At 43.5% G+C, this 25,688-nt stretch overlaps 1 protein-coding gene across 1 annotated transcript in view; it reads left to right on the forward strand.

The window, feature by feature from the left end:
- LOC124593867 overlaps positions 1-25,688 on the forward strand; it is a 494,799-nt gene that overhangs the window by 359,051 nt on the left and 110,060 nt on the right. The window contains exon 2 of the mRNA XM_047132215.1: positions 13,344-13,530. Coding sequence (XP_046988171.1) covers positions 13,344-13,530 — 187 coding nt within the window. The remainder of the gene's footprint in view (positions 1-13,343; positions 13,531-25,688) is intronic.

The raw sequence follows: 25,688 nt of genomic DNA on the forward strand, positions 1-25,688 counted from the left end.
ACCATCATTGGCACCAAGGCAGAAGCGACTCTCATCGCTGAAGACGACACGTCTCCATTCGTCCCTCCATTCACGCCTGTCGCGACACCACTGGAGGCGGGCTGCACGATGTTGGGGCGTCAACGGAAGACGGCCTAACGGTGTGCGGGACCGTAGCCCAGCTTCATGGAGACGGTTGCGAATGGTCCTCGCAGATACCCCAGGAGCAACAGTGTCCCTAATTTGCTGGGAAGTGGCGGTGCGGTCCCCTACGGTACTGCGTAGGATCCTACGGTCTTGGCGTGCATCCGTGCTTCGCTGCGGTCCGGTCCCAGGTCGACGGGCACGTGCACCTTCTGCCGACCACTGGCGACAACATCGATGTACTGTGGAGACCTCACGCCCCACGTGTTGAGCAATTCGGCGGTACGTCCACCCGGCCTCCCGCATGCCCACTATACGCCCTCGCTCAAAGTCCGTCAACTGCACATACGGTTCACGTCCACGCTGTCGCGGCATGCTACCAGTGTTAAAGACTGCGATGGAGCTCCGTATGCCACGGCAAACTGGCTGACACTGACGGCGGCGGTGCACAAATGCTGCGCAGGTAGCGCCATTCGACGGCCAACACCGCGGTTCCTGGTGTGTCCGCTGTGCCGTGCGTGTGATCATTGCTTGTACAGCCCTCTCGCAGTGTCCGGAGCAAGTATGGTGGGTCTGACACACCGGTGTCAATGTGTTCTTTTTTCCATTTCCAGGAGTGTATAAGTGTTGGAATTTTATATTTACTTTACTCAAAATTTTAATTTGCAAAACTTCGTCTTTTTAGCAAAACTTATTTACTCACTTTCACTTATTGCCATAAAAAATATGAATTTTAAAATCGTTAAATTTGTGTGGAAACATCTGTTCCAGTGCTTACGCAAAATATTACTTTCAGACATTGACTCAAAGATGAAAATTAGTGCTTGTAGATACTGACTAAAGCACTTCAATTGTTTCCATTACAGGTTTACTCGGAATAAGCAAACACAAGGAAAGAACCCTATGTAGGTGAATGATTAGTAATAACATAAAAGGGCACGGCCGACTTCCTTCCCCATTCTTTCCTAATCCGATGGGACCGATGACCTCGCTGTTCGGTTAGCTCCTCTAAACCACCCAACCAATAAAACAATAGGATGAACAAAATTTTATGTTTAACACAATAATTATTCAAAAAAGTTAATTTTGAATTAATGATTCAGTCTTCTACAGTTCTAATTATACAGTTTGTAACCTGTTGGCTGTAGGCGATGGGTGTGGCGAATAGTAACGGCGGCATACTAGTTTCTTGAAATATGGACTAATTAATTCTTCTTAGCGTCGTTTTGCTGTCCGTAATACAGCCCAATAATCTGTACTAAAGCCGTAATAATTCAGCAGTCGCTATCCGAGGCTATTGTGCAACCGTTTCCTGGCAAGGCATCGGCTGCTAAGTCCAAGTCTTGCCTACTCACTATGTCCTCTCGTTCCCATTCGCTCCACAGGTAGCGCGCCAAAAGCACAAGTCACCTTTCTATGCTTCCCAAGTAACTTCCGTATAGTACAAAAGCACTCCATCTTTTACATAACATGTATTCTACACATTGTCCCTGAGCGTGTACTATTTTATACAAATAACAACTAGCACATATATATATATAAAATTACATATATGAATATTTTGATTTCATTAATCCATGACAAAATGTTGTTTCACATATTTCTTTACATGAGTTACAAATTACATTAGCAAAGCACTCGAACATTACATATTTGACACTTTCCATATAGACTTTGCATATGACAGTTATATTATGATCAATTTTATAGACAAAAGCTTTTTATAAATTAGATATTGAACAATACTGTTATAGACTGAGAACACGAGTTACACATTCACTTATCAGATAGTACAAGCCTTAAATAACAAATTATCACCAGTTGGTATTTTTGTTGGGGGGCAGGCTTATGGGCGCTCAATGTCCAGGTCATCAGCGGGTATTTTTGTCATCTCTACAAGGCCTTCAATTTTGTAGATCTTGACAATATGCCTATTTTCTTAGAAAAACTCAACTTTTTTAGAACTGATGACTTTGCACACAGCTAATGTGGATCATACTTGACAAATAGACTGTAAAAGATTCTGCTGTCGGAAAGGTAGCAAAGTTTAGTCACTGGGTTAAAATCACAACGGGAGTCTCACAGGTTTCAATTCTGGGTCCACTCCTATTCCTTGTATTTGTGAGTGACCTTCCACTTAACATTCAAAAAGCAGATTTGGTTCAAATGGCTCTGAGCACTATGAGACATAACATCTGAGATCATCAGTCCCCTAGTACTTAGAACTACTTAAACCTAACTAACCTAGGGACATCACTCACATCCATGCCCGAGGCAGGATTCGAACCTGCGCCCGTAGCGGTCGCGCGGTTCCAGACTGAAGAGCCTAGAACCGCTCGGCCACATCGGCCAGCGCAGATCTGGTACTTCTAGTAGACCATACTAGTGGTATAATAAATCCCATTAGAAGCAAGTGCCAGAAGAGTTAATAAATGGTAACTTCCCAAGAATTATTAAGTGTTTCTCTGAAAATGTACTCCCCCTAAATTCTGAAGAAAAAAAAAAAAACACGCAGAATCAGTTCTGTATAACAAATTGACCGACAATTGATGTAGGACATGAACGGGAGTCAGTAAGTAGGGAAGAATACTCCAGTTCAGCTACTTCTGCTCTCTGTATAATTGCTAACCTAAGATAATAAAAGGGTCAACCTCCAGACATATTTCTCATATTTCCACTCAGTAGCGTCGTACAGAATAATTTCCTGGGATAACTCGTCACTTAGAAAGAAAGTACTGTTTGCACAAAAGGGAGCAGTAAAAATATGTGGTGTTAACCCACAAACGTCATGTAGGTCCTCTTTAAGGTGCTAACCATTTTGACTGAGCCGTCACAATACATATTTTCGCTAATGAAGTTCGTCACAAATAATCCATCACAATTTGAGAAGAACAGTGACGTCCATACCTACAACACTAGAGGGAAACATGCCCATCATTACCCATTTTTAAAGCTGTCAGTGGCTCAGAAAGGATTTCAATATGTAGCAACACATTTTTGATTTGCCCGATAAAATAACAAACATAGACAGGTAGCGAAGAAAGTTTTGAATCTCATTTAATGTACGTTCTCCTTGAGAACTCCTCCTATTCCAGCGACGAATAGAATGGGGGCCTAAAAAATCTAAAAAAGTGATAAAAGACACGGAGAGTCACCAGAACCACTAAACCTGTAAAATGCAATAAAGACGGGAAGAGAAATCACATATTGTGCGGAAGTACTTTCATAAATTCCATAAAAACCGTTCTCCCCGTGCCACCCGAACGGGACCACTAACGAGAAAACTATGTAGTAGTACGGTAAATACTTACAGCTGTGAGCACTGAGGCCGCATACAACCCATAACGCAGGCGCGGTATGAAACAGATACGTGATTGCTGGAAAAGCGGGAAGTAACAACAGAACGGAGACGGAATCATCACAACATTAGCAGGGAAGAGAACGTGAACATTTAGAAAACAAGGACAAATATTACGTTACTTGCACACCTTATCGTGACTGTATAATATCATAATTAAGTAAAATATTTTTGTTATAGAGGTCAGCGCGTTCATTAATAGTATTGAGAGGACGGTAATGAACACTTCTTAAGATTTCGATTTGTTCCATGAAATTTACAAGGAACCTATTGAGTGAGGTCGCTAGTTCTATCTTTAGTAAGGCTCGTTCGAAAGTGTTATGTTAACAGTACGACAGGAAAAGTAAAACCTGCCAATGACTCATCATGTACAGCAGGAGGGCGACGGAAAATTAAGTGTCCGGGAGGTGCAGAGATGAACCTTCTGTGAGATGTAGGCATTACACTTCACAAAATGGACATAATCGACATTCAAGAAATGTTCAAAACAAACCATTAATTCGCACCGTGAACACCAAATGCAAAATAGCGCGTCATAGTGATCACAGAGGTCTGCACCACCAAGATAGAAGGCGAACTCCTTGGGAGCTATGAACCATGAAGGACGTTCAGCTAGGTATTCACTTTTAAAGAATGCGTGTGCAAACATATTGGTGTAACAGGGTAATGAGAACTGAAGGAATATAAAGCATGCAACCGAATTCGAAACAGTTTGTCGTGAAGCTTATCCTTTAAGGCGTAACTGCAGATAATGCGATATATTTTACGAGTATGGGCACGGAAAAACAAGCATCCAGAGGCTGAATTTGTTGAGTGGTTCCAGATGACACGATCTGTAATATCACACACTTTTCAGGAGGGACAGTTCTCTCTAAGGGAGTATGATTTTTATACGCAGACCATGAATGGAGCAAAAGAAAATTATTTTCACCGGCTGTTGGTCAAAATCAGTGCTCATACCACAGTTGTAGTAACGTTACGTGCATTTTCCCACTCTTGGTTGCCGTTACGTAAATTTGTTCTTAATGCCATTACTAGATCAAGCAAAAGGATCATAAGGGACACAGCAAGTCCATCTTCTCGCAGCACAACAAATAACTTTCTAGCTAATTTACCATCCAGATTAACAGTCTGCATAATTGTATACAAATGCATTAAGGCACTGATGTTAACTGATCTTGATACCTTTAATTTCCAGGGTTCCTTTCATATGCATTTCCCCTTCAAATCTAAACTGGCCGGAGTTGAAAACAAATTCCTCACTGAAAGATGGGATAAATTTGTTTAGCTCACCTACAAATCTTCGGGCCGATTCCGCAGTTTGCTATGCATCGTCATGTTGGCGCTTTGTTTGAAATTTCGTTATTTTGCATCTTCAAATTTTGTACCACTGTTTGCAGCGATGCAACCATCCACTGCCTCCACAAAAATCACAGTAATCTATGTCGTGCGCAATTTGATGTGCTTAACTTAGCAGGTTACTACCATACGGATGGTGTAAGTTGTATCGAGCGTCCTTGAAATGCGCAAACACTTTTTTGTGACAAGTGCACCTTGTGTTTCCTTGAATACCCACAGTTTTTCTTACGCTCTATACGGCTGTATCGATGCGGACTTACTCGAAATCCGTTCATATTTTTCTATCTCTGTGTGCAGCGGATGATATTCCATGTACATAATTATGTTTAGTAGTCCCTCCTGCCGGCCGAAGTGGCCGTGCGGTTAAAGGCGCTGCAGTCTGGAACCGCAGGACCGCTACGGGCATGGATCTTTGTGATGTCCTTAGGTTAGTTAGGTTTAACTAGTTCTAAGTTCTAGGGGACTAATGACCTCAGCAGTTGAGTCCCATAGTGCTCAGAGCCATTTAGTCCCTCCTCGGATAACGAGGGTCCTTTACTGCGTGTCACTGGAGACTGGATTTGTGGCTCCCTGTCAGACAAGGCTGATGAACTACATGGCTCGACACTTTCACTTACAAAGCACGTATCGCTATCATTGTACTCTTCACTTACGTTGTCCGCCCAGACGAGCGCATACGACGCCACACTTTCCACTGACTCATATTGCAGAAACCCTAATATTTCATCTGCCACTTATTTCTCACTCTGTGAAACTCCTTTGGTTCCTTTCTGAAGAAATGTGAATTTCGGCTATTGTTGTAGATACGAGGCGTGTTTTTTTAAGTAAGGTCCATTTTGTTGTAGACACTAGTAGTTCGCGCGCATACCGCAACGAGCGCGTCCGTCGTGTATTGGCATGCCTCGGGAACAATTGTGCTCAATTTCAGCTCTGTAGCTAACCTGTACAGTTCTGTTACGTGCTTTCAAAATGTTTAAGACTATCAACTCACCCGCCACGTGTGAGGTTCGGTCAGTGATACGGTTTTTGTCAGCAAGGAACCTGACTACTGCAGAAATTCATCGACAGATTTGCGAGGTATACGGTGATACTGTTATGATGAAAGCAAAGTGCGTATGTGGGTACGAGAATTCAAAGATGGCCGTGACAACGTTCATGATGAGGACCGCTCCGGTGGCTCTTCTTTGATTACAGACGATTTGATGGCTTCAGCTGAAGCGAGGATTCGTGAGAACAGGCGCTTCACAATAACAGGTCTCTCAAACGAATTTCCTGACGTGTCGAGATCAGTGCTTTACAACATTGTTTCTGAACACCTAAAGTTTTGAAAACCGTGCTCCCGTTCGGTCCCGAAACTCCTAATAGAAGACCACAAAAACCAAAGATTTGAGTGTGCGATGAAGTTCTTGACTCGTTATCACGAAGGAGGTGACGGATTCTTGAGTCAGATCATAACTGGAGACGAAACATGGGTTCCGCATATCACGCCCAAATCGAAGCAACAGAGCATGGAATGGAGACATACACACTCGCCTGTAAAGGTGAAGGCCAAACAGACTCTGTCCCAGTGCAAAATCATGGCGTCGGTGTTTTGGGATAGGCATGGTGTTTTGTTGGTCGACTTCATGCAACGAGGAACCACTATCAATGCAGAAGCATACTGCCAAACCTTGAGAAAGCTACGCAGAGCAATTCAAACCAAAAGACGCAGCATGCTGACAGAGGGAATTGTCCTTCTCCATGACAATGCAAGACCTCACACTGCATGTCAGACCCGCGATTTATTCGGCAGTTTTGGCTGGGAAGTTTTAGATCACCCACCCTACAGTCCTGATCTTGCGCCGAGCGATTACCATCTGTTCCTCCACCTCAAACAATACCTCAGTGGCAACCGTTACAATGATAACGACGACGTGAAAACTACAGTGAACTCTCGGTTATCGGAGCAGGAGGCAATTTTTGATGAAGAGGGTATTTTAAAATTGGTTGAGAGGTATGATACGTGTTTGAACAAACTTGGCAACTATGTCGAAAAATAGAGTGAAGTATATACTTTCTGAAAATAAATTTACTTCCTTGAAAAATCTCTTCTTTTGTACTTATGTTTAAATGGACCTTACTTAAAAAACACGCCATGTATAATGCAATGTTTCCTTTGTTTATCATTGCCATTGCTCTGCTTTGTACCAACACCACTAGCGCTGTAGCACTATTGTCAGTTACCCGTCGACTAAGTAATTCAACTACGCCCCGTAGTCTCAAGCTGTGCTCACCATTGGATACCTCCAGTCCCACCCCTGTTGCCACTAGCAGCCAATATTATGGTTGCATGGTAGACAATGCGTGGGCCCCGTAATGCTGTAAACATCATTGGCCTTTTGCGACCTCTCACTCAAGAGGTTCCTTCTGAGTGTCCGACCTTTCTCTTCAGTGCGTAGGACAGCTGCAGCCGTAGGTATGTCGCCGTGCCTTTGTCTTGACACGGCAGAGGCCGGCCGTGGTGCGGCAGAATTGCCGTGTGTGGCTGTAGTGGCCTTTGTGAAACGTTGGCGTGGCGATTAAATTTGGAATTATTTTGACACGACTACGAACTCAGCTTTTGCAGTTCGAGCTTGTTACCGTTAATTCAAGTAAAGCACAAGCGACTGCTCACTAAAATGTAGAAGAGAAAAATCTGTTCAGGCAACAGTTTCCACACAAAAGACACACTGACGAACAGTTAGCAAAAGAAAGTTGATGTGTAACTGCTACATCAGTAAAGACTTCCAGTAACGAAAGTAACGAGTAACGTAAACTTACGAGAAGAACACCGCTAGTGTCATAACTCAATTTCCCAATGAAAGAGATCAAAATAAGTGAACACCTGTCTCGGCTTACACGTAAACACTCGACCCTGTCTGATAAAAAGGCAGTCTAACTTTTCGAGGTACTTTATCATTCAGCGAGTAAACAGTTCAGTCGAAGCGGTGGCATAGTGGGTAGCGTTGCGGCTTCATTCTTTTGCGCCCAGTGTTCGAAACCCGATTATTACTTTTATTTTTGTTTTTCATTTATCTACCCATGTCCGTCCAATTTCTATTGAAATAGTGTTGTTCTTATTCGGCTACTAACTGTATGTCTGCCGTATAAATTTAAAGCAAGCAATGAAAGAATGAGAAAGTTATTTACAATTGTTTTCGGCGTAATTCCTGTAGTGTATTTTGACTAATAATCCATTGCGAGAGCCAATTTAAAGAAAAGAGATCCCTTATGCCAATTTAAAGAAAAGTGATCCCTTACGCGAGGTATGCCGCGAAATTGTTGTCAATACGTGAAATCTTCAGCAATGTTAACGTTTCTTTCCGGAGTGTGATAAACACGAAAAAATGTCACATAGAAAACCTTTCTTCGCGCAATGCTCGTGGTGTTCGGAATTTCCATGTTTTGAATATTTCTCCCGTCAGTATAGTACAAGGGACTGCACCAAATGTTCCTGAAGGATAAATATAAGAATTAATATAAGAACTGATATAAGAATGAAGTCTAAGAATATGTGAATTTAAAAAGATTATTTTGCCAGATTTCAGTTTTGGCTTTTCTTGCAAACAAAAGTGCTCTTTGAGTTTTCTCTTGAGAATGCCTTTCCGGATATCCTGCGTTATCCCACTTCGTCTATGAACCACGCCTCTTTGATTTTCTTCTCCAAAAAGTATGGAACATTACACTGCTCAAGCGTCTACTACTCCTACAAATAATGTGGCCGTAGAAAACAGATCTCCGCCTACGAAACGTGTCCATGGTCTTTTCTATACATGCACAGACGTCGTGTTTGTGGCGTCTTTGACTATACATAGAATGTTGCTCAAGGTGTTGTCGTTGTTATTGTTCCTCTTTGTCTCACTCATTTTTCGCAGCATGTGGCATCTCGAAAGGACTGCTGGTTAGTGGGGAGAGCAAGAATAGAGAACCGAGCGAGGTGGAGCAGTGGTTAGCACACTGGACTCGCATTCGGGGGAGGGGGGGGGGGGGACACGGTTCAATCCCACGTCCGGCCATCCTGATTTAGGTTTTCCGTGATATCCCTAAATCGCTGCAGGCAAATGCCGGGACGTTTCCTTTGAAAGGGCACTGCCGACTTTCTTCCCCATCCTTCCCTAATCTGATGAGACCGATGACTTCGCAGTTTGGACTCCTTCCCCAAATCAACCCAACCCTAGCAAGAGAATTCGTCGCTCAAAAGGTGTCTGTAATGATCAGTAACGTGTCGAATAAGCTTTACTTCGCATAAAAACAAAGAAACATTAAGGAGAATTGTTTTATTTTGTTGAAATATTAGCCAGTGGTCGTAATAAAGTGTACATACTGGGTACTGTATGAAATGTGAATATGTGTGTAGTAACAGTATTAACAGTGATGGCGATCAGATGCACAAAAAACCTGTGATGTTTAAACTTCGCTAGGGATGAAGATTTCAATAGAGGCGACATTGTTTGGGGCCCTGTTGCTGGAAAGAACTAATTGGTGTCTGGATAAGTAGCAGTTCGTTGAATGACAAGTGGCAGCCTACATCTAACAGGGAAAAGCATCAACTGTCAAGCACGACACTGCTGGCTGAAAGGAAACACTACTTTGAACACTAGACTACAGCATCCCAAACACCTTATGCCTAAAATTCACTATAGAGCGGCTGTTTAAAGACCATTATTTGCACTTTTCAATGCCTTGACAGCATTGGCGTTGCGTGCGTACAAATTTGACACAAAGATAGGAGGACATTCGCTTTCCGTTGGTACTTTCTTCACCCAAGCAACGGTGTCGCCTTCAGATTTCAGAACGGAGACGAAAATTAATCACGACTTGGAACACTTCCCTAGCAGAGATTGGCCACGGTATACTTGTATCTATACGGATGACTCTAAAACTCAGGCTGATGCTGGATACGCCTTCTTCAGCCACGCTAGCGACGCATACTAAATGTTTCCACAGCCGCCTAAATCGTCTGTATGCACGGCGGAGTTACTGGCCATTAGGGAGCTATTTATAGTGGCGCACAGACTTTCCGGCTCGTATTGATCCTCACAGACTCACAATCAGATTGAAATATCTCTCGGAACCCATAATAAACGAGCAGACACTGGGCACTGACGTCGGAATACTTTGTATGAAAGGGAATGATGTATTTTTCGTAATAAACAGTTGACCTCCTCGCTAAGACGAGCGTTACAAAACAACAGTTCTGCTGTTGTTAAGTCGGCCATATATCTCTTTGATTACTGCAGGGGAAGTTTCTGACAGTGGGCTATTGCCTGCATTTGTCATCTTACGGCAGGGATGGTTTGAAAATAGACACAGATGTCCGAAACTAAAAAATAGATACGTCTCAGTGCAACTTATGATAAAGTTACAATATTTATTTCAATTACATCCTAACCTCCTTCTCAGCCCCTCTCTCTCTACCTCTATCCTCCCCCCCCCCCTCCAAAAAAAAATGGTTCAAATGGCTCTGAGCACTGTGGGACTCAACAGCTGAGGTCATCAGTCCCCTAGAACTTAGAACTACTAAAACCTAACTAACCTAAGGACATCACACACATCCATGCCCGAGGCAGGATTCAAACCTGCGACCGGAGCAGTCACGCGGTTCCGAACCCCCCCCCCCCCCATCCCAATCTGTGCCCATCATCTTCCCCCTGCTCCCTGTAGATCTCCTATCCCATACACTCTCTGTCCATATACTCCCCCCTTCAATGTCCATCTTCTCCTCCTTTCTCTCGAACCTTATTATTATTGTAAACGGAAACTTTATTGGGAATAGAAGTCAAACTGAATGGGTAAATCGGTTGGCAAACAAATAAATAAATAAACAGGAAAATCGGTCGAGCCGTTCTCAAGTGATGACCTTTCCATGCGGCAGTTGATTTTTATTTATATATGTACAAATAAATGCCCGTGAGGGTATTGTTTTGCTTCAAGAAATCGTATTTTTAGAAGTGTCTGTGTGAAATGAAGGTCGAGCAAACAATGTATCTGTCCTCTCTGGCGCTGGTCACACAGATCCTCTGAGATCGGACGCGGCGTTAGGTACGGCCCTGCTAAAACCACGGTTTCCATTTTCGCATGATAGCTGCAGGATCGCGATAGCTGCAGGATCGATAAACGGAAATCTCGATAGGTCACCGTTCGGTCTCAGTGAAATTTCGTGTGCGGCGTAATACGGTCTTATCACAAACAAACAAACAGGATTAAAATAATATTTCTGAATGAGAAACCCACTGCTTAGCTTCTTACGCACACAAGGTAACTGGCGTTACTCGTTTGTCTTCTCTTATATACAAAACGCAACTGGCGTTACTCTTACTTATTCTGTGTAGTTGAGCCAAAATGCTAACAATTTGCACATCTAAGCACGTAGTACACATTAGATGATCTGTAATGTTTCATCGTGCTCTTCGCCCAAATCTTTCCCCATACATGGTGTTACAAAAAGGTACGGCCAAAATTTTCAGGAAACATTCCTCACACACAAAAAAATGGTTCAAATGGCTCTGAGCACTATGGGACTCAACATCTTAGGTCATAAGTCCCCTAGAACTTAGAACTACTTAAACCTAACTAACCTAAGGACATCACACACACCCACGCCCGAGGCAGGATTCGAACCTGCGACCGTAGCAGTCCCGCGGTTCCGGACTGCAGCGCCGGAACCGCAAGGCCTCACACACAAATAAAGAAAAGATGTTATGTGGACGTGTGTCCGGAAACGCTTAATTTCCATGTTAGAGCTCATTTTAGTTTCGTCAGTATGTACCGTACTTCCTCGATTCACCGCCAGTTGGCCCAATTGAAGGAAGGTAATGTTGACTTCGGTGCTTGTGTTGACATGCGGCTCATAGCTCTACAGTACTAGCATCAAGCACATCAGTACGTAGCATCAACAGGTTAGTGTTCATCTCGAACGTGGTTTTGCAGTCAGTGCAATGTTTACAAATGCGGAGTTGGCCATTTGATGTACGGATTAGCACGGGGCAATAGCCGTGGCACGGTACGTTTGTATCGAGACAGATTTCCAGAACGAAGGTGTCCCGACAGGAAGACGTTCGAAGCAATTGATCGGCGTCTTAGGAAGCACGGAACATTCCAGCCTATGACTCGCGACTAGGGAAGACCTAGAACGACGAGGACACCTGCAATGGACGAGGCAATTCTTCGTGCAGTTGACGATAACCCTAATGTAAGCGTCAGAGAAGTTGCTGCTGTACAAGGTAACGTTGACCACGTCACTGTATGGAGAGTGCTACGGGAGAACCAGTTGTTTCCGTACCCTGTAGAGCGTGTGGAGGCACTATCAGCAGCTGATTGGCCTCCACGGGTACACTTCTGCGAATGGTTCATCCAACAATGTGTCAATGCTCATTTCAGTGCAGATGTTCTCTTTACGGATGAGGCTTCATTCCAACGTGACCAAATTGTAAATGTTCACAACCAACATGTGTGGGCTGACGAGAATCCGCACGCAATTGTGCAATCACGTCATCAACACAGATTATCTGTGAACGTTTGGGCAGGCATTGTTGGTGATGTCTTGATTGGGCCCCATGTTCTTCCACCTGCGCTCAATGGAGCACATTATCATGATTTCATACGGGATGCTCTACCTGTGCTGCTAGAACATGTGCCTGTACAAGTACGACACAACATGTGGTTCATCCACGATGGATCTCCTGCACATTTCAGTCGAAGTGTTCGTACGCTTCTCAACAACAGATTCGGTGACCGATGGATTGGTAGAGGCGGACCAATTCCATGGCCTCCGCGCTCTCCTGACCTCAACCCTCTTGACTTTCATTTATGGGGGCATTTGAAAGCTCTTGTCTACGCTACCCCGGTACCAAATGTAGAGACTCTTCGTGCTCGTATTGTGGACGGCTGTGATACAATACGCCATTCTCCAGGGCTGCATCAGCGCATCAGGGATTCCATACGACGGAGGGTGGATGCATGTATCCTCGCTAACGGAGGACATTTTGAACATTTCCTGTAACAAAGTGTTTGAAGTCACGCTGGTACGTTCTGTTGCTGTGTGTTTACATTCCATGATTAATGTGATTTGAAGAGAAGTAATAAAATGAGCTCTAACATGGAAAGTAAGCGTTTCCGGACACATGTCCACATAACATATTTTCTTTCTTTGTGTGTGAGGAATGTTTCCTGAAAGTTTGGCCGTACCTTTTTGTAACACTCTGAATAGGCGAGTCACTGCACGGGGTGTGCGGCGTTTATTTCAGTTTACGGGTTATCCAGTAAACACCGTTACGTGTTGAACGACCTATATATGATACGAGGAAGATACTGCTCCCATTTACATTTTTTGGAGTTGCCACAGTCTTGGTGGTTGGTTTCACACAAACATGAGGTTTTTTGCGTGAATTATATTCTCCACCCCACGTTAGATTTAGTTCATAACATGACATTATTGTGTCCAGCCGGTGTGACTGAGAGTGTGGGCGCTGTTGTGTTGCCGCAGCTCCCGGCGACGAGCCCCTACCTGGTGCTGCAGCTGGCGGCGCCCGTGCTGACGGAGTTCGGCCTGTGCGAGTACCGGCTGCGCCTGGCCGGCTCCAAGGCCTCGGTCGACCCCAACGCCGACGTCTCGCTGCTCGAGGGCGACATCCTGCTCATCGATCCGCCCTGGACCTGCAGCGAGCGAGCTGGTTAGTCTCAGCTGCATTGTCTACCTCTTCATTTGACATTTTCTGTTGTTATCCCTACAATCCAACACATTTTCCTTTTCTGATCCCCCGTCCAGCTCTACTCCCTACCCTCCAAACCCGCCCCCCCCCCTTATTTCCCCCATTCTTCCCACTCGCACCACGCAACTAGCTATTCTCTACTTCCTATCCACCCATTCTCCTCCTCACCCTCCCACCTTCAAACCCTACTCCCATTCCCTCTCTCTCCCTACCTCCCGTAATTCTTACTCTCTCACTACCCTCATCCCCCTCTCCCTCCCCTTCTCTACATAACTCTCTCACTCCACGTCACACTAACACTCCTCCCTCTGAGCGTTTGCTCTCCCTCTGAGCCATTCTCTCTCTCTCTCTCTCTCTCTCTCTCTCTCTCTCTCTCTCTCTCTCGTGCGCGCGCGCTGCTGCCGAATCAGAATAAAAGAGAAAATTTAAAATAATCTCTGACATTACTGTCTTCGTTCTCTGATACTACTGTCACTGCCACGCGTCCTTTTTCACCACAACACTTTACACTATATTTCATTCGATACGTATCGAATTACCACGGGACGGCACAGTACGTTTAAAGTTCTCTAAGGCTATAGATACTGCAATAAGGGATAGATCAGTAGGCATTACAGTTGAAGAGGAATGGACATCTCTAAAAAGGGGCATCACAAAGTTGCTAAGGAAAACATAAGTACAAAAAGGTAGCTGCGAAGAAACCATGGATAACAGAAGAAATACTTCAGTTGATCGATGTAACAAGGAAGAAGAAAAATGTCCAGGAAAATTCGGGAACAGAGAAATAAGCCGCTAGGAAGTACAGGGAAGCTAAAACGAAATGGCTGCATGAAAAATGTGAAAAAATAGAAAAAGAAACGATTGATGAAAGTTTTGACTCAGCATTAAGAAAAGTCTAAACAACCATCGGTGAAATTAAGAGCAAGGGTGGTAACATTAAGAGTGTAATGGGAATTCCACTGCTAAATGGTGCGTGGAGAGCGGATTGCTAGGAAGAGTAAACTGAAAGCCTGTGTTGAGGGGGAGATTTGTCTGATGCGATACAAGAAGAAACACTAGTAGGTTTAGAAGAGGTAGAGGATCCAATACTAGATTTTAAGAGATAACATTCCATCAGAATCTCTAAATCATCGGGGAAGTGGCTACAAAACGGCTACTCACGTTGGTGTGTAGAATGTATGAGTCTGGATCATACTTTACTGAAAGTATAGTGGACAGACAATTCCGGAGACTGCAAGAGCCGGCAAGTGCGAGAATTATTGCACAATCAGCTTAACAGCTCAGGCATCGAAGTTGCTTACAAGAATAATATACGGAAGAATGGAAAAGAAAGCGATGTGTTAGATTACAATCAGTTTGCTTTAGAAAAGGATAAGGCGCAAGTGAAGCAATTCTGACGTTGCGGCTGATAATAGAAGCAAGACTAGAGAAAAAGCAAGATACCTTCACAGGATTTGTCGACAACGTAAAATGGTGCAAGATTTTCGAAATTCTGAGAAGAATAGGGGTAAGCTATAGGGAGAGGGGGGGTGGGCAATACACATTATGTATAAGAGCCAAGACGGAATAATAACAGTGGAAGACCAAGAAAGCAGTGCTCGGATTAAAAAGGGTGTAAGACAGGGATGTAGTCTTTCGTCCCTGACGTTCAATGTGTACATTGAAGAAGCAATGATTGAAACGAAAGAAGGGCTCACGAGTCGAATTAAAATTCAAGGTGAAAGGATATCAATGAATCGCTGATGAATTAGCCATCGTCAGCGAATGTGAAGAAGAATTACATGATGTCCTGAACATAATGAACAGTTTAATGAGTACAGTATATGGACAGAGAGTAAATCGAAGAAAGACGAAGATAATGCGAAGTAGTAGAAATGAGAACAGAGAGAAGCTTAACATCAGGATTGATGGTCACGAAGTAGATGAAGTTAAGGAATTCTGCTACCTAGGCAGTAAAATAACCAGTGACGGACAGAGACAGAGGACATCAAATCAGGCTAGCACTGGCAAAAAGGGCATTCCTGGCCAAGAGAATTCTACTAGTATCAAATATATGCATTAAATTGACGAAGAAATTCCTGAGAATGTAGGTTTGGTACACAGCATTGTATGGTAGTGAAACATGGACTGTGGGAAAACTGGAACAGAAGAGAATCGATGCATTTGAGATGTGGTGTTAAAGATGAATGTTGAAAAGTAACTGGACTGGTAATGTAAGGAATGAGTAGGTTCCGGGCAGAATCGGAGAGGAAAGGAATATTTGGTAAACATTGATAAGGAGAAGGGACAGAATGATAGGACATATTTCAAGACATCAGGGAATGACTCCCATACTACTAGAGGGAGCTGTAGAGGGCAAAAACTGTAGAGTAAGACAGAGATTGGAAAAAAAAAATTGTTCAAATGGCTCGGAGCACTATGGGACTTAACATCTGAGGCCATCAGTCCCCTAGATCTTAGAACTACATAAACCTAGCTAACCTGAGGACATCACACACATCCATGCCCGAGGCAGGATTCGAACCTGCGACCGTAGCAGTCGCGCGGTTCTGGACTGAAGCGCCTAGAACCGAACGTCCACCGCGGCCGGCCATTGAAATACATCCAGCAAATAATTGACGGCGTAGGTTGCAAGTGCTACTCTGAGATGAAGAGGTTTTCACAGGAGAGGAAGTGTTGGCGGGCCGCATCAGACCAGTCAGAAAACAGATGACGCCCCCCACCCCTCCGCAAAAAAAGCCCTTTCATCACTCTAATTACTTTGTTGCAGTTGAAATTTAAAAGTTTCCATCCGCATTTTCTTTGCTACAAAACTTAATTTTGTCACACTTGTCTGTACAACAGATATTTATCTACTTCATTTTTACCGTAGATTTAAACCTTTCCTGGTGAAAGAAGCACTTCTGACCACCACATATTTGTCCATAATTTAACTGGCTATTTTTCAAAGGTCGCTTCTCTTGAACAGTGTTTAATTCACAGAAATTTTACCACACTGTGTCAGCTATCTTTTTCTTTCCTTCTTGAAATGGTACTCTGAAACACTACTTCAAAACGCATCTCCTCTAATAGCTTCACAATCCTGATCTGTTTCTGATAGTTTGATATCTTGTTTCCATTTTTCCCAAGGAATAATATTTCTGGCTAACATATGTGAAAAATTCTCTTATCGACCACTAAAAGTCTTGCATAGTACCCGCAACGCTTCCAAACGAACCTGTTGCCAAGATAGAGCATAATGTATGCAATTTCTGTGATTGACCTAAAATTAATGCCTAGACTTCAGACTCGCTCTCACGCAGGTACTGCTTCTGCGATACGTTCGAGATAACATCGCCGTCTAGAGTGGGGTGGCTTGCTAGCAGCTCGTCAGATCGCGAGTTTAACTCAGCTGCAGAGAATGGTTCAAATGGCTCTGAGCACTATGGGACTCAACTGCTGAGGTCATTAGTCCCATAGAACTTAGAACTAGTTAAACCTAACTAACCTAAGGACATCACAAACATCCATGCCCGAGGCAGGATTCGAACCTGCGACCGTAGCGGTCTTGCAGTTCCAGACTGCAGGGCCTTTAACCGCACGGCCACTTCGGCCGGCTAGCTGCAGAGAGCTTGATCATCATACCAGCTCAAAATACACACTTCCATGTTGGTGAAGGTGCCATATACCTACCTTCGTGAACAATAAGTCCCTTTATACACCGTTATATGGAAAATCAAATGAATCTGCTCTGTGTCGAAAGTCTTGGTCATCGTTTTTAGTACTCTGGTCGTATCTTTTTGCGAAGTGTCTCTCTACAAATGACAACGAACGTTATGTCACTTTATTCTTGTTTTTGTTAGGTCTCCAGAACCGCTGAAAAAAAGGAGTCTCATTTAATAGAACGATAATTACTTTTCCAATTTAGAAATACTGAAACAAGGAATGATGCAGCACTTGCCCACAGATATTTATGTCTTTATTAAATTACGCATCTATTACTCAGAGAAGTTAAAACGAGAGTATTCTGTTACAGACCTGAGATATTAGACGCACATATAAGCGCAGATTGACGCGCATAGTACAAACAGTACCAGCAAGCAAGGATGTCGAAATAAATACGGGCAGAATGAACATCATATTCCAAGGAGAGAGAGAGAGAGAGAGAGAGAGAGAGAGAGAGGGAGAGGGAGAGGGAGAGGGAGAGAGAGAGCGCACCTGGCTCTCCGCCATGCATAGAAAGCATCTTTGGAGCAAATTTATGTTTCAGCTTCAAAATCTTGCGTGGAGCTGACAGATTTTGGCTTATAAGGTACTGAATCAATTCAACTTAGTCAGCAAATACACAGTGTGGGTTGTCCTTTGGGTCTACATCAAATCACCAATCCAAAGATGGTCAAAACACACAACATTTATTGGACATGGAAGAAATGAAGCCTATGTGCGAAATAAAGAACAGGAAAGCTTAACTGACTTGTTCAGATACGTTGATCTACATATAATACGAAAAGTTGATACATCATAAGTGCTATTCCTGATCTAGTCATACGATTTCCTCACGAAATTTAAATCGCCAACTTTCTCCTCAGTGTCTGAAAATATTTTGTTGGCGCCCAACTACCTAGGCAGAAATGATCATCATAATAAAATAAGAGCTCGCATAGGAAGATTTGAGTGTTTGTTTTTGCCATGCGCCGTTAGTGAATAGAACGGCAGAGCAGTAGCTTGAAGGCGATTCCATGAACTGTCAGGTAGGCACTTAATTGTGAATTGCAGAGTAGTAGTGTGGACGTAGATATGTGATGATAATTTTCAGATAGAAAACAGATAAAAAACCTGCTGCATCTAGCACTCAAAGTGATTTTTGAGTAAGACAAACCAACATGCAGTATCTTGCATATAGCTGAATTTCTCTCCATTTTTTCTTAGCGAGAATGGAAAGTAAGAGGAGCTAAAAAAGATCCAAAAGATGATTTTAAGCATTTAGTGCAGCAATTCGGGTACCAAAACTGAATATTCTGGTACAGCAGTTCCTGCAGTAGAAATTTTAATATAATAGCCTTTCTTCCCACAAAATTTATCTGATTGGACCATGGCTAAACTGATGTTATTTACTCTAAAATTCCTGAAACATTACCACAAACATCTTACCACGACATATTGAGATTAAACGGAAAGCAATAGGATGTCCATTGTATTAATGCTGTCTTGGTCAGATCCTAGGGGATGATGTTATTTTGAGACAAATGGAGTGTTAGCAGGTGGACTTACACTAGGGTGCTGTAGACTACATCGTGGCTTTGCTGCTGTGACGATGTGGCTGCCTCTAAACTACATGACACTCTCTGTTTCTGTCTGATTATCATTGCTTACGCTCATACCACGAGTCTTGAGCGACTTCCCCCATCAGGAGCAGCACCGAGGTGTCCCAGAGTAAAAGTAAGTGTTTCTGTTTGTTGCTGCTCTGCAAAATTTGCCATGGGCATGTCACTACGCGAAACTTTCATTCTGAATGTCATTAAATTTCATTCCCAGCACGGACCGTCAGTGTCTTGAATCGAATTATTTGTTAGTATCTTCGGTTGATCTTGAGTAACTTTGTATTTCCCATGCTGAAACACAAAATTTCCATAAACATTCCTTCTACACGCACTGTGATGTAATGCTTAATTCTTAACGTCACAAAAATGTTTTTTACGTCGTAACAATGAAATTCAGGGTGTTCCATTTATCTGATGACCGCTTGTACTTCGCAATAGATGGCAGGCAGCGAGCGCTCCTTTGCTTGGCAAATCAGATGCCTGTTGCCCATTTACTACCGCAGTACTAAATTTAAAACGTATGCAAATTAATTCCGTACCTACACTTGTTCCTGAAGGAGATGCCGGAACTGCCTGCCACTGTTTTCCACGCATTTCTGACGTCTACTCAAGAAAGTGTTCTTCACATGACGTAATTCTCTTTGAGCAATTGAATCAACTGACCCACGAATATTGAGTTCCTGTAACGTGTGCGGATTTGTTGACAATACTTTATGCTTCAGTGGTTCCCATAAATATAAATGGCACAGCGTTAAATCGGGGCATCGAGCAGGCCAGATGTTATTGCTAATGACTGTCATGGAACATACCGTGAGTTTTGTGCAAAGAAACATTGGCCGTATAAGCCCTTGCGGAATCCCCTTGAAAAAACCGCGAAGCTTCGTTCTATTTCGCCCAGTTCATTAAAACACGGCTCCAAAATGCTTTGCACACATCTCTCACTGTTAATTGAGTCATTAAAAAATTGGGCCTATTATTCTGTCATCACTAGCTGCATACTACACTCCTGTTTTCTAATGGTGAATGGGTTCCTCATGGAGAAGAATAGGTCTATCGGCGCTCCAATGTCGACAGTTTTGGGAATAAACATATCCGTGTAAATGGAACCAAGCCTCGTCTGAAATCATAATGAGGTAAGGATCCACTTGACCGTAACGCACTTGTTTCAAAACCTAATTACAAAACCTAACCATGTGCACGGGATCACCAGATTTAAGAGTTCTTTTTAGGGCCTTAGTCCAGGTAATTTAGCAGCCCTTTCTACAGAGGTGCAAGAAATTTGCGTTTACTGTGAAAGACACTTGAGAGACCTTTTAGGGCAGTTTTGCAGGCGGAGAGTAATATCATCGAGTGCAACGTGTGTGAGCACTGTACGTCGTCCTTTACTTTTCTTGTCATGAACATTTCCCGTTTTAGGAAATTTATTCACGACTCTGAATTCGAACACCTGGAAACTTCTATTCAAACAATCTCCGGACAATACGTGTGGATTTCGTACACACATTTTAATTGTAAATCAACCCTCGTTGTGGAAATTGAATAATTCGGTGTTGTCATTGTTGCGTCCGCAGACTTCGTTGTTACACTCGTGTGTTTGTTTCACTGGTTGAAAGACACTGGGCGAAGAGATCCGTAGGCGGCATTAACCAGGGAGACGCGCGCCACATTCGACCGACCTGCGTATCGCCGGCAAACACAACCCCACGCACGTGCTGTACTCACTCAAATGGAATACCCTGCACATGTCAGTATGTAATTGTTGGGGATAGCAATCAATAAACCTGTCCATTTTGTTACCTATTTTTATTTACCATGAGATATCGGGTGGTAAATACATCCTGAAGTGTCATAAAAACTGCTACTGCAGCCTAATATCATGTAAGGCCCAGCGAGCACACAGAAATGCCGCAACACGACTTGGCAGGGACTCGACTTATGTCTGAAGTAGTCCTGGAGGGAATTGACACCATGAATCCTACAGGGCAGTACAAAAATCCGGAAGAGTACCAGCGGGGCCGGCCGCGGTGGCCGTGCGATTCCAGGCGCTCCAGTCCGGAGCCGCGCTGCTGCTACGGTCGCAGGTTCGAATCCTGCCTCGGGCATGGGTGTGTGTGATGTCCTTAGGTTAGTTAGGTTTAAGTAGCTCTAAGTTCTAGGGGACTACTGACCACAGCAGTTGAGTCCCATAGTGCTCAGAGCCATTTGAGCCAAGTACCAGCGGGTGGAGAACTCTTCTGAACAGCACTTTGCACGGCATCCTAGATATGCTCAATAACGTTCATGTCTGGGGAGTTTGGTGGCCAGCGGAAGTGTTTAAACCAAGAAGAGTGTGCCTGGAGAAATTCTGGACTTGTGGGACGTCGCATTGTCCTGGCGGAGTTGCCCAAGTACACCGAAATGCACAATGAACATGAATGAATGCAGGTGAACAGACAGGATGCTTACATACGTGTCACCTGTTAGATTCGTATCTAGACGTAGCAGGAGTCCCATATCACTCCAACTGCACACGCCTCACGCCATTACAGAGCCTCCACCAGCTTGAACAGTCCCCTTCTGACATGCAGGGTCCTTGGATTCATGAGATTGTCTCCATACCCGTAGACGTGCATCAACTCGATAGAATTCGAAACGAGACTCGTCCGACAAGCAACATGTTCCCAATCATCAACAGTCCTATGTCGGTGTTGACGGACCCAGGCGAGGCGTAAAGCTTTGTGTCTTGCAGTCATCAAGGGCACACGACTGGGCTTTCGGTTCCGAAAACCCATATCATTGATGTTTCGTTGAATGGTTTGCGCGCTGACACTTGTCGATGGCTCAGCACTGAAATCTGCAGAACTTTGCGGAAGGGTTGCATTTCTGTGACATTAAACGATTCTGTTCAGTCGTTGTTGGTCCCGTTCTTGCAGGATCTTTTTCCGGCTGCGGCGATGCATTACATTTGATGTTTTACCAAATTGCTGATAGTCACAGTACACTCCTGAAATGGTCGTATGGGAAAATCCTCACTTCATCGTTACCTCGGAGATGCTGTGTCACATCGCTTCTGCGCTGTAACATCATGTTCAAACCCACTTAAATCTTGATAGCCCGCCATTGTAGCAGTAGTAACCGATCTAACAACTGCCTTATACAGGTGTTGCCGACCGCAGCGCCATATTCTGCCTGTTTACATACGTCTCCCCCCCCCCCCCCCATGAACCATGGACCTTGCCGTTGGTGGGGAGGCTTGCGTGCCTCAGCGATACAAATAGCCGTACCGTAGGTGCAACCACAACGAAGGGGTATCTGTTGAGAGGCCAGACAAACGTGTGGTTCCTGAAGAGGGGCAGCAGCCTTTTCAATAGTTGCAAGGGCAACAGTCTGGATGATTGACTGATCTGGCCTTGTAACAATAACCAAAACGGCCTTGCTGTGCTGGTACTGCGAACGGCTGAAAGCAAGGGGAAACTACAGCCGTAATTTTTCCCGAGGGCATGCAGCTTTACTGTATGATTAAATGATGATGGCGTCCTCTTGGGTAAAATATTCCGGAGGGAAAATAGTCCCCCATTCGGATCTCCGGGCGGGGACTACTCAAGAGGATGTCGTTATCAGGAGAAAGAAAACTGGCGTTCTACGGATCGGAGCGTGGAATGTCAGATCTCTTAATCGGGCAGGTAGGTTAGAAAATTTAAAAAGGGAAATGGATAGGTTGAAGTTAGATATAGTGGGAATTAGTGAAGTTCGGTGGCAGGAGGAACAAGACTTCTGGTCAGGTGACTACAGGGTTATAAACACAAAATCAAATAGGGGTAATGCAGGAGTAGGTTTAATAATGAATAGGAAAATAGGAATGCGGGTAAGCTACTACAAACAGCATAGTGAACGCATTATTGTGGCCAAGATAGACACGAAGCCCACACCTACTACAGTAGTACAAGTTTATATGCCAACTAGCTCTGCAGATGACGAAGAAATTGAAGAAATGTATGATGAAATAAAAGAAATTATTCAGATTGTGAAGGGAGACGAAAATTTAATAGTCATGGGCGACTGGAATTCGAGTGTAGGAAAAAGGAGAGAAGGAAACATAGTAGGTGAATATGGATTGGGGGACAGAAATGAAAGAGGAAGCCGCCTGGTAGAATTTTGCACAGAGCACAACATAATCATAACTAACACTTGGTTTAAGAATCATGAAAGAAGGTTGTATACATGGAAGAACCCTGGAGATACTAAAAGGTATCAGATAGATTATATAATGGTAAGACAGAGATTTAGGAACCAGGTTTTAAATTCTAAGACATTTCCAGGGGCAGATGTGGACTCTGACCACAATCTATTGGTTATGACCTGTAGATTAAAACTGAAGAAACTGCAAAAAGGTGGGAATTTAAGGAGATGGGACCTGGATAAACTAAAAGAACCAGAGGTTGTACAGAGATTCAGGGAGAGCATAAGGGAGCAATTGACGGGAATAGGGGAAATAAATACAGTAGAAGAAGAATGGGTAGCTTTGAGGGATGAAGTAGTGAAGGCAGCAGAGGATCAAGTAGGTAAAAAGACGAGGGCTAATAGAAATCCTTGGGTAACAGAAGAAATATTGAATTTAATTGATGAAAGGAGAAAATATAAAAATGCAGTAAGTGAAACAGGCAAAAAGGAATACAAACGTCTCAAAAATGAGATCGACAGGAAGTGCAAAATGGCTAAGCAGGGATGGCTAGAGGACAAATGTAAGGATGTAGAGGCCTATCTCACTAGGGGTAAGATAGATACTGTCTACAGGAAAATTAAAGAGACCTTTGGAGATAAGAGAACGACTTGTATGAATTTCAAGAGCTCAGATGGAAACCCAGTTCTAAGCAAAGAAGGGAAAGCAGAAAGGTGGAAGGAGTATATAGAGGGTCTATACAAGGGCGATGTACTTGAGGACAATATTATGGAAATGGAAGAGGATGTAGATGAAGATGAAATTGGAGATACGATACTGCGTGAAGAGTTTGACAGAGCACTGAAAGACCTGAGTCGAAACAAGGCCCCCGGAGTAGACAATATTCCATTGGAACTACTGACGGCCGTGGGAGAGCCAGTCCTGACAAAACTCTACCATCTGGTGAGCAAGATGTATGAAACAGGCGAAATACCCTCAGACTTCAAGAAGAATATAATAATTCCAATCCCAAAGAAAGCAGGTGTTGACAGATGTGAAAATTACCGAACTATCAGCTTAATAAGTCACAGCTGCAAAATACTAACACGAATTCTTTACAGACGAATGGAAAAACTAGTAGAAGCCAACCTCGGGGAAGATCAGTTTGGATTCCGTAGAAACACTGGAACACGTGAGGCAATACTGACCTTACGACTTATCTTAGAAGAAAGATTAAGGAAAGGCAAACCTACGTTTCTAGCATTTGTAGACTTAGAGAAAGCTTTTGACAATGTTGACTGGAATACTCTCTTTCAAATTCTAAAGGTGGCAGGGGTAAAATACAGGGAGCGAAAGGCTATTTACAATTTGTACAGAAACCAGATGGCAGTTATAAGAGTCGAGGGGTATGAAAGGGAAGCAGTGGTTGGGAAGGGAGTGAGACAGGGTTGTGGCCTGTCCTCGATGTTATTCAATCTGTATATTGAGCAAGCAGCAAAGGAAACAAAAGATAAAATTTGGAGTCCGTGGAGAAGAAATAAAAACTCTGAGGTTCGCCGATGACATTGTAATTCTGTCAGAGACTGCAAAGGACTTGGAAGAGCAGTTGAATGGAATGGACAGTGTCTTGAAAGGAGGATATAAGATGAACATCAACAAAAGCAAAACAAGGATAATGGAATGTAGTCTAATTAAGTCGGGTGATGCTGAGGGAATTAGATTAGGAAATGAGGCACTTAAAGTAGTAAAGGAGTTTTGCTATTTAGGGAGTAAAATAACTGATGATGGTCGAAGTAGAGAGGATATAAAATGTAGACTGGCAATGGCAAGGAAAGCGTTTCTGAAGAAGAGAAATTTGTTAACATCCAGTATTGATTTAAGTGTCAGGAAGTCATTTCTGAAAGTATGCGTATGGAGTGTAGCCATGTATGGAAGTGAAACATGGACGATAAATAGTTTGGACAAGAAGAGAATAGAAGCTTTCGAAATGTGGTGCTACAGAAGAATGCTGAAGATTAGATGAGTAGATCACATAACTAATGAGGAGGTATTGAATAGGATTGGGGAGGAGAGAAGTTTGTGGCACAACTTGACCAGAAGAAGGGATCGGTTGGTAGGACATGTTCTGAGGCATCAAGGGATCACCAATTTAGTATTGGAGGGCAGCGTGGAGGGTAAAAATCGTAGAGGGAGATCAAGAGATGAATACACTAAGCAGATTCAGAAGGATGTAGGTTGCAGTAGGTACTGGGAGATGAAAAAGCTTGCACAGGATAGAGTAGCATGGAGAGCTGCATCAAACCAGTCCCAGAACTGAAGACCACAACAACAACAACATACATACGTCTGTATTTCAATACGCATGCCTATACCAGTTTCTTTGGCCCTTGAGTGTACATACCAACGAAACAGGCGAAAAACAATTACATATGGTAATTCAAGACGTTTAGTGATGTCACTTAAAGAGTTAATTTCCTAACACGTATGGCGTCTGTAAACTGCACTCCCTGCTGTGTACAAAATATGTCTATTGCGACCCTGAGCACGCAACGGGCGTACTCGAAGTCGCTCCTGTAAATACAAAGATACTCTGGTGGGAGGGGAGGCGTGCAGCGTCATCGGCCGCTGGGAAGTCTCTAGGCCTTTCTACTGTGCAGGTGTCCGGTTTAGTTGCGTATAAG

The sequence above is a fragment of the Schistocerca americana genome, chromosome 2 (assembly GCF_021461395.2).
Source record: "Schistocerca americana isolate TAMUIC-IGC-003095 chromosome 2, iqSchAmer2.1, whole genome shotgun sequence".
In the NCBI taxonomy this organism is placed as follows: Eukaryota; Metazoa; Arthropoda; class Insecta; order Orthoptera; family Acrididae; genus Schistocerca; species Schistocerca americana.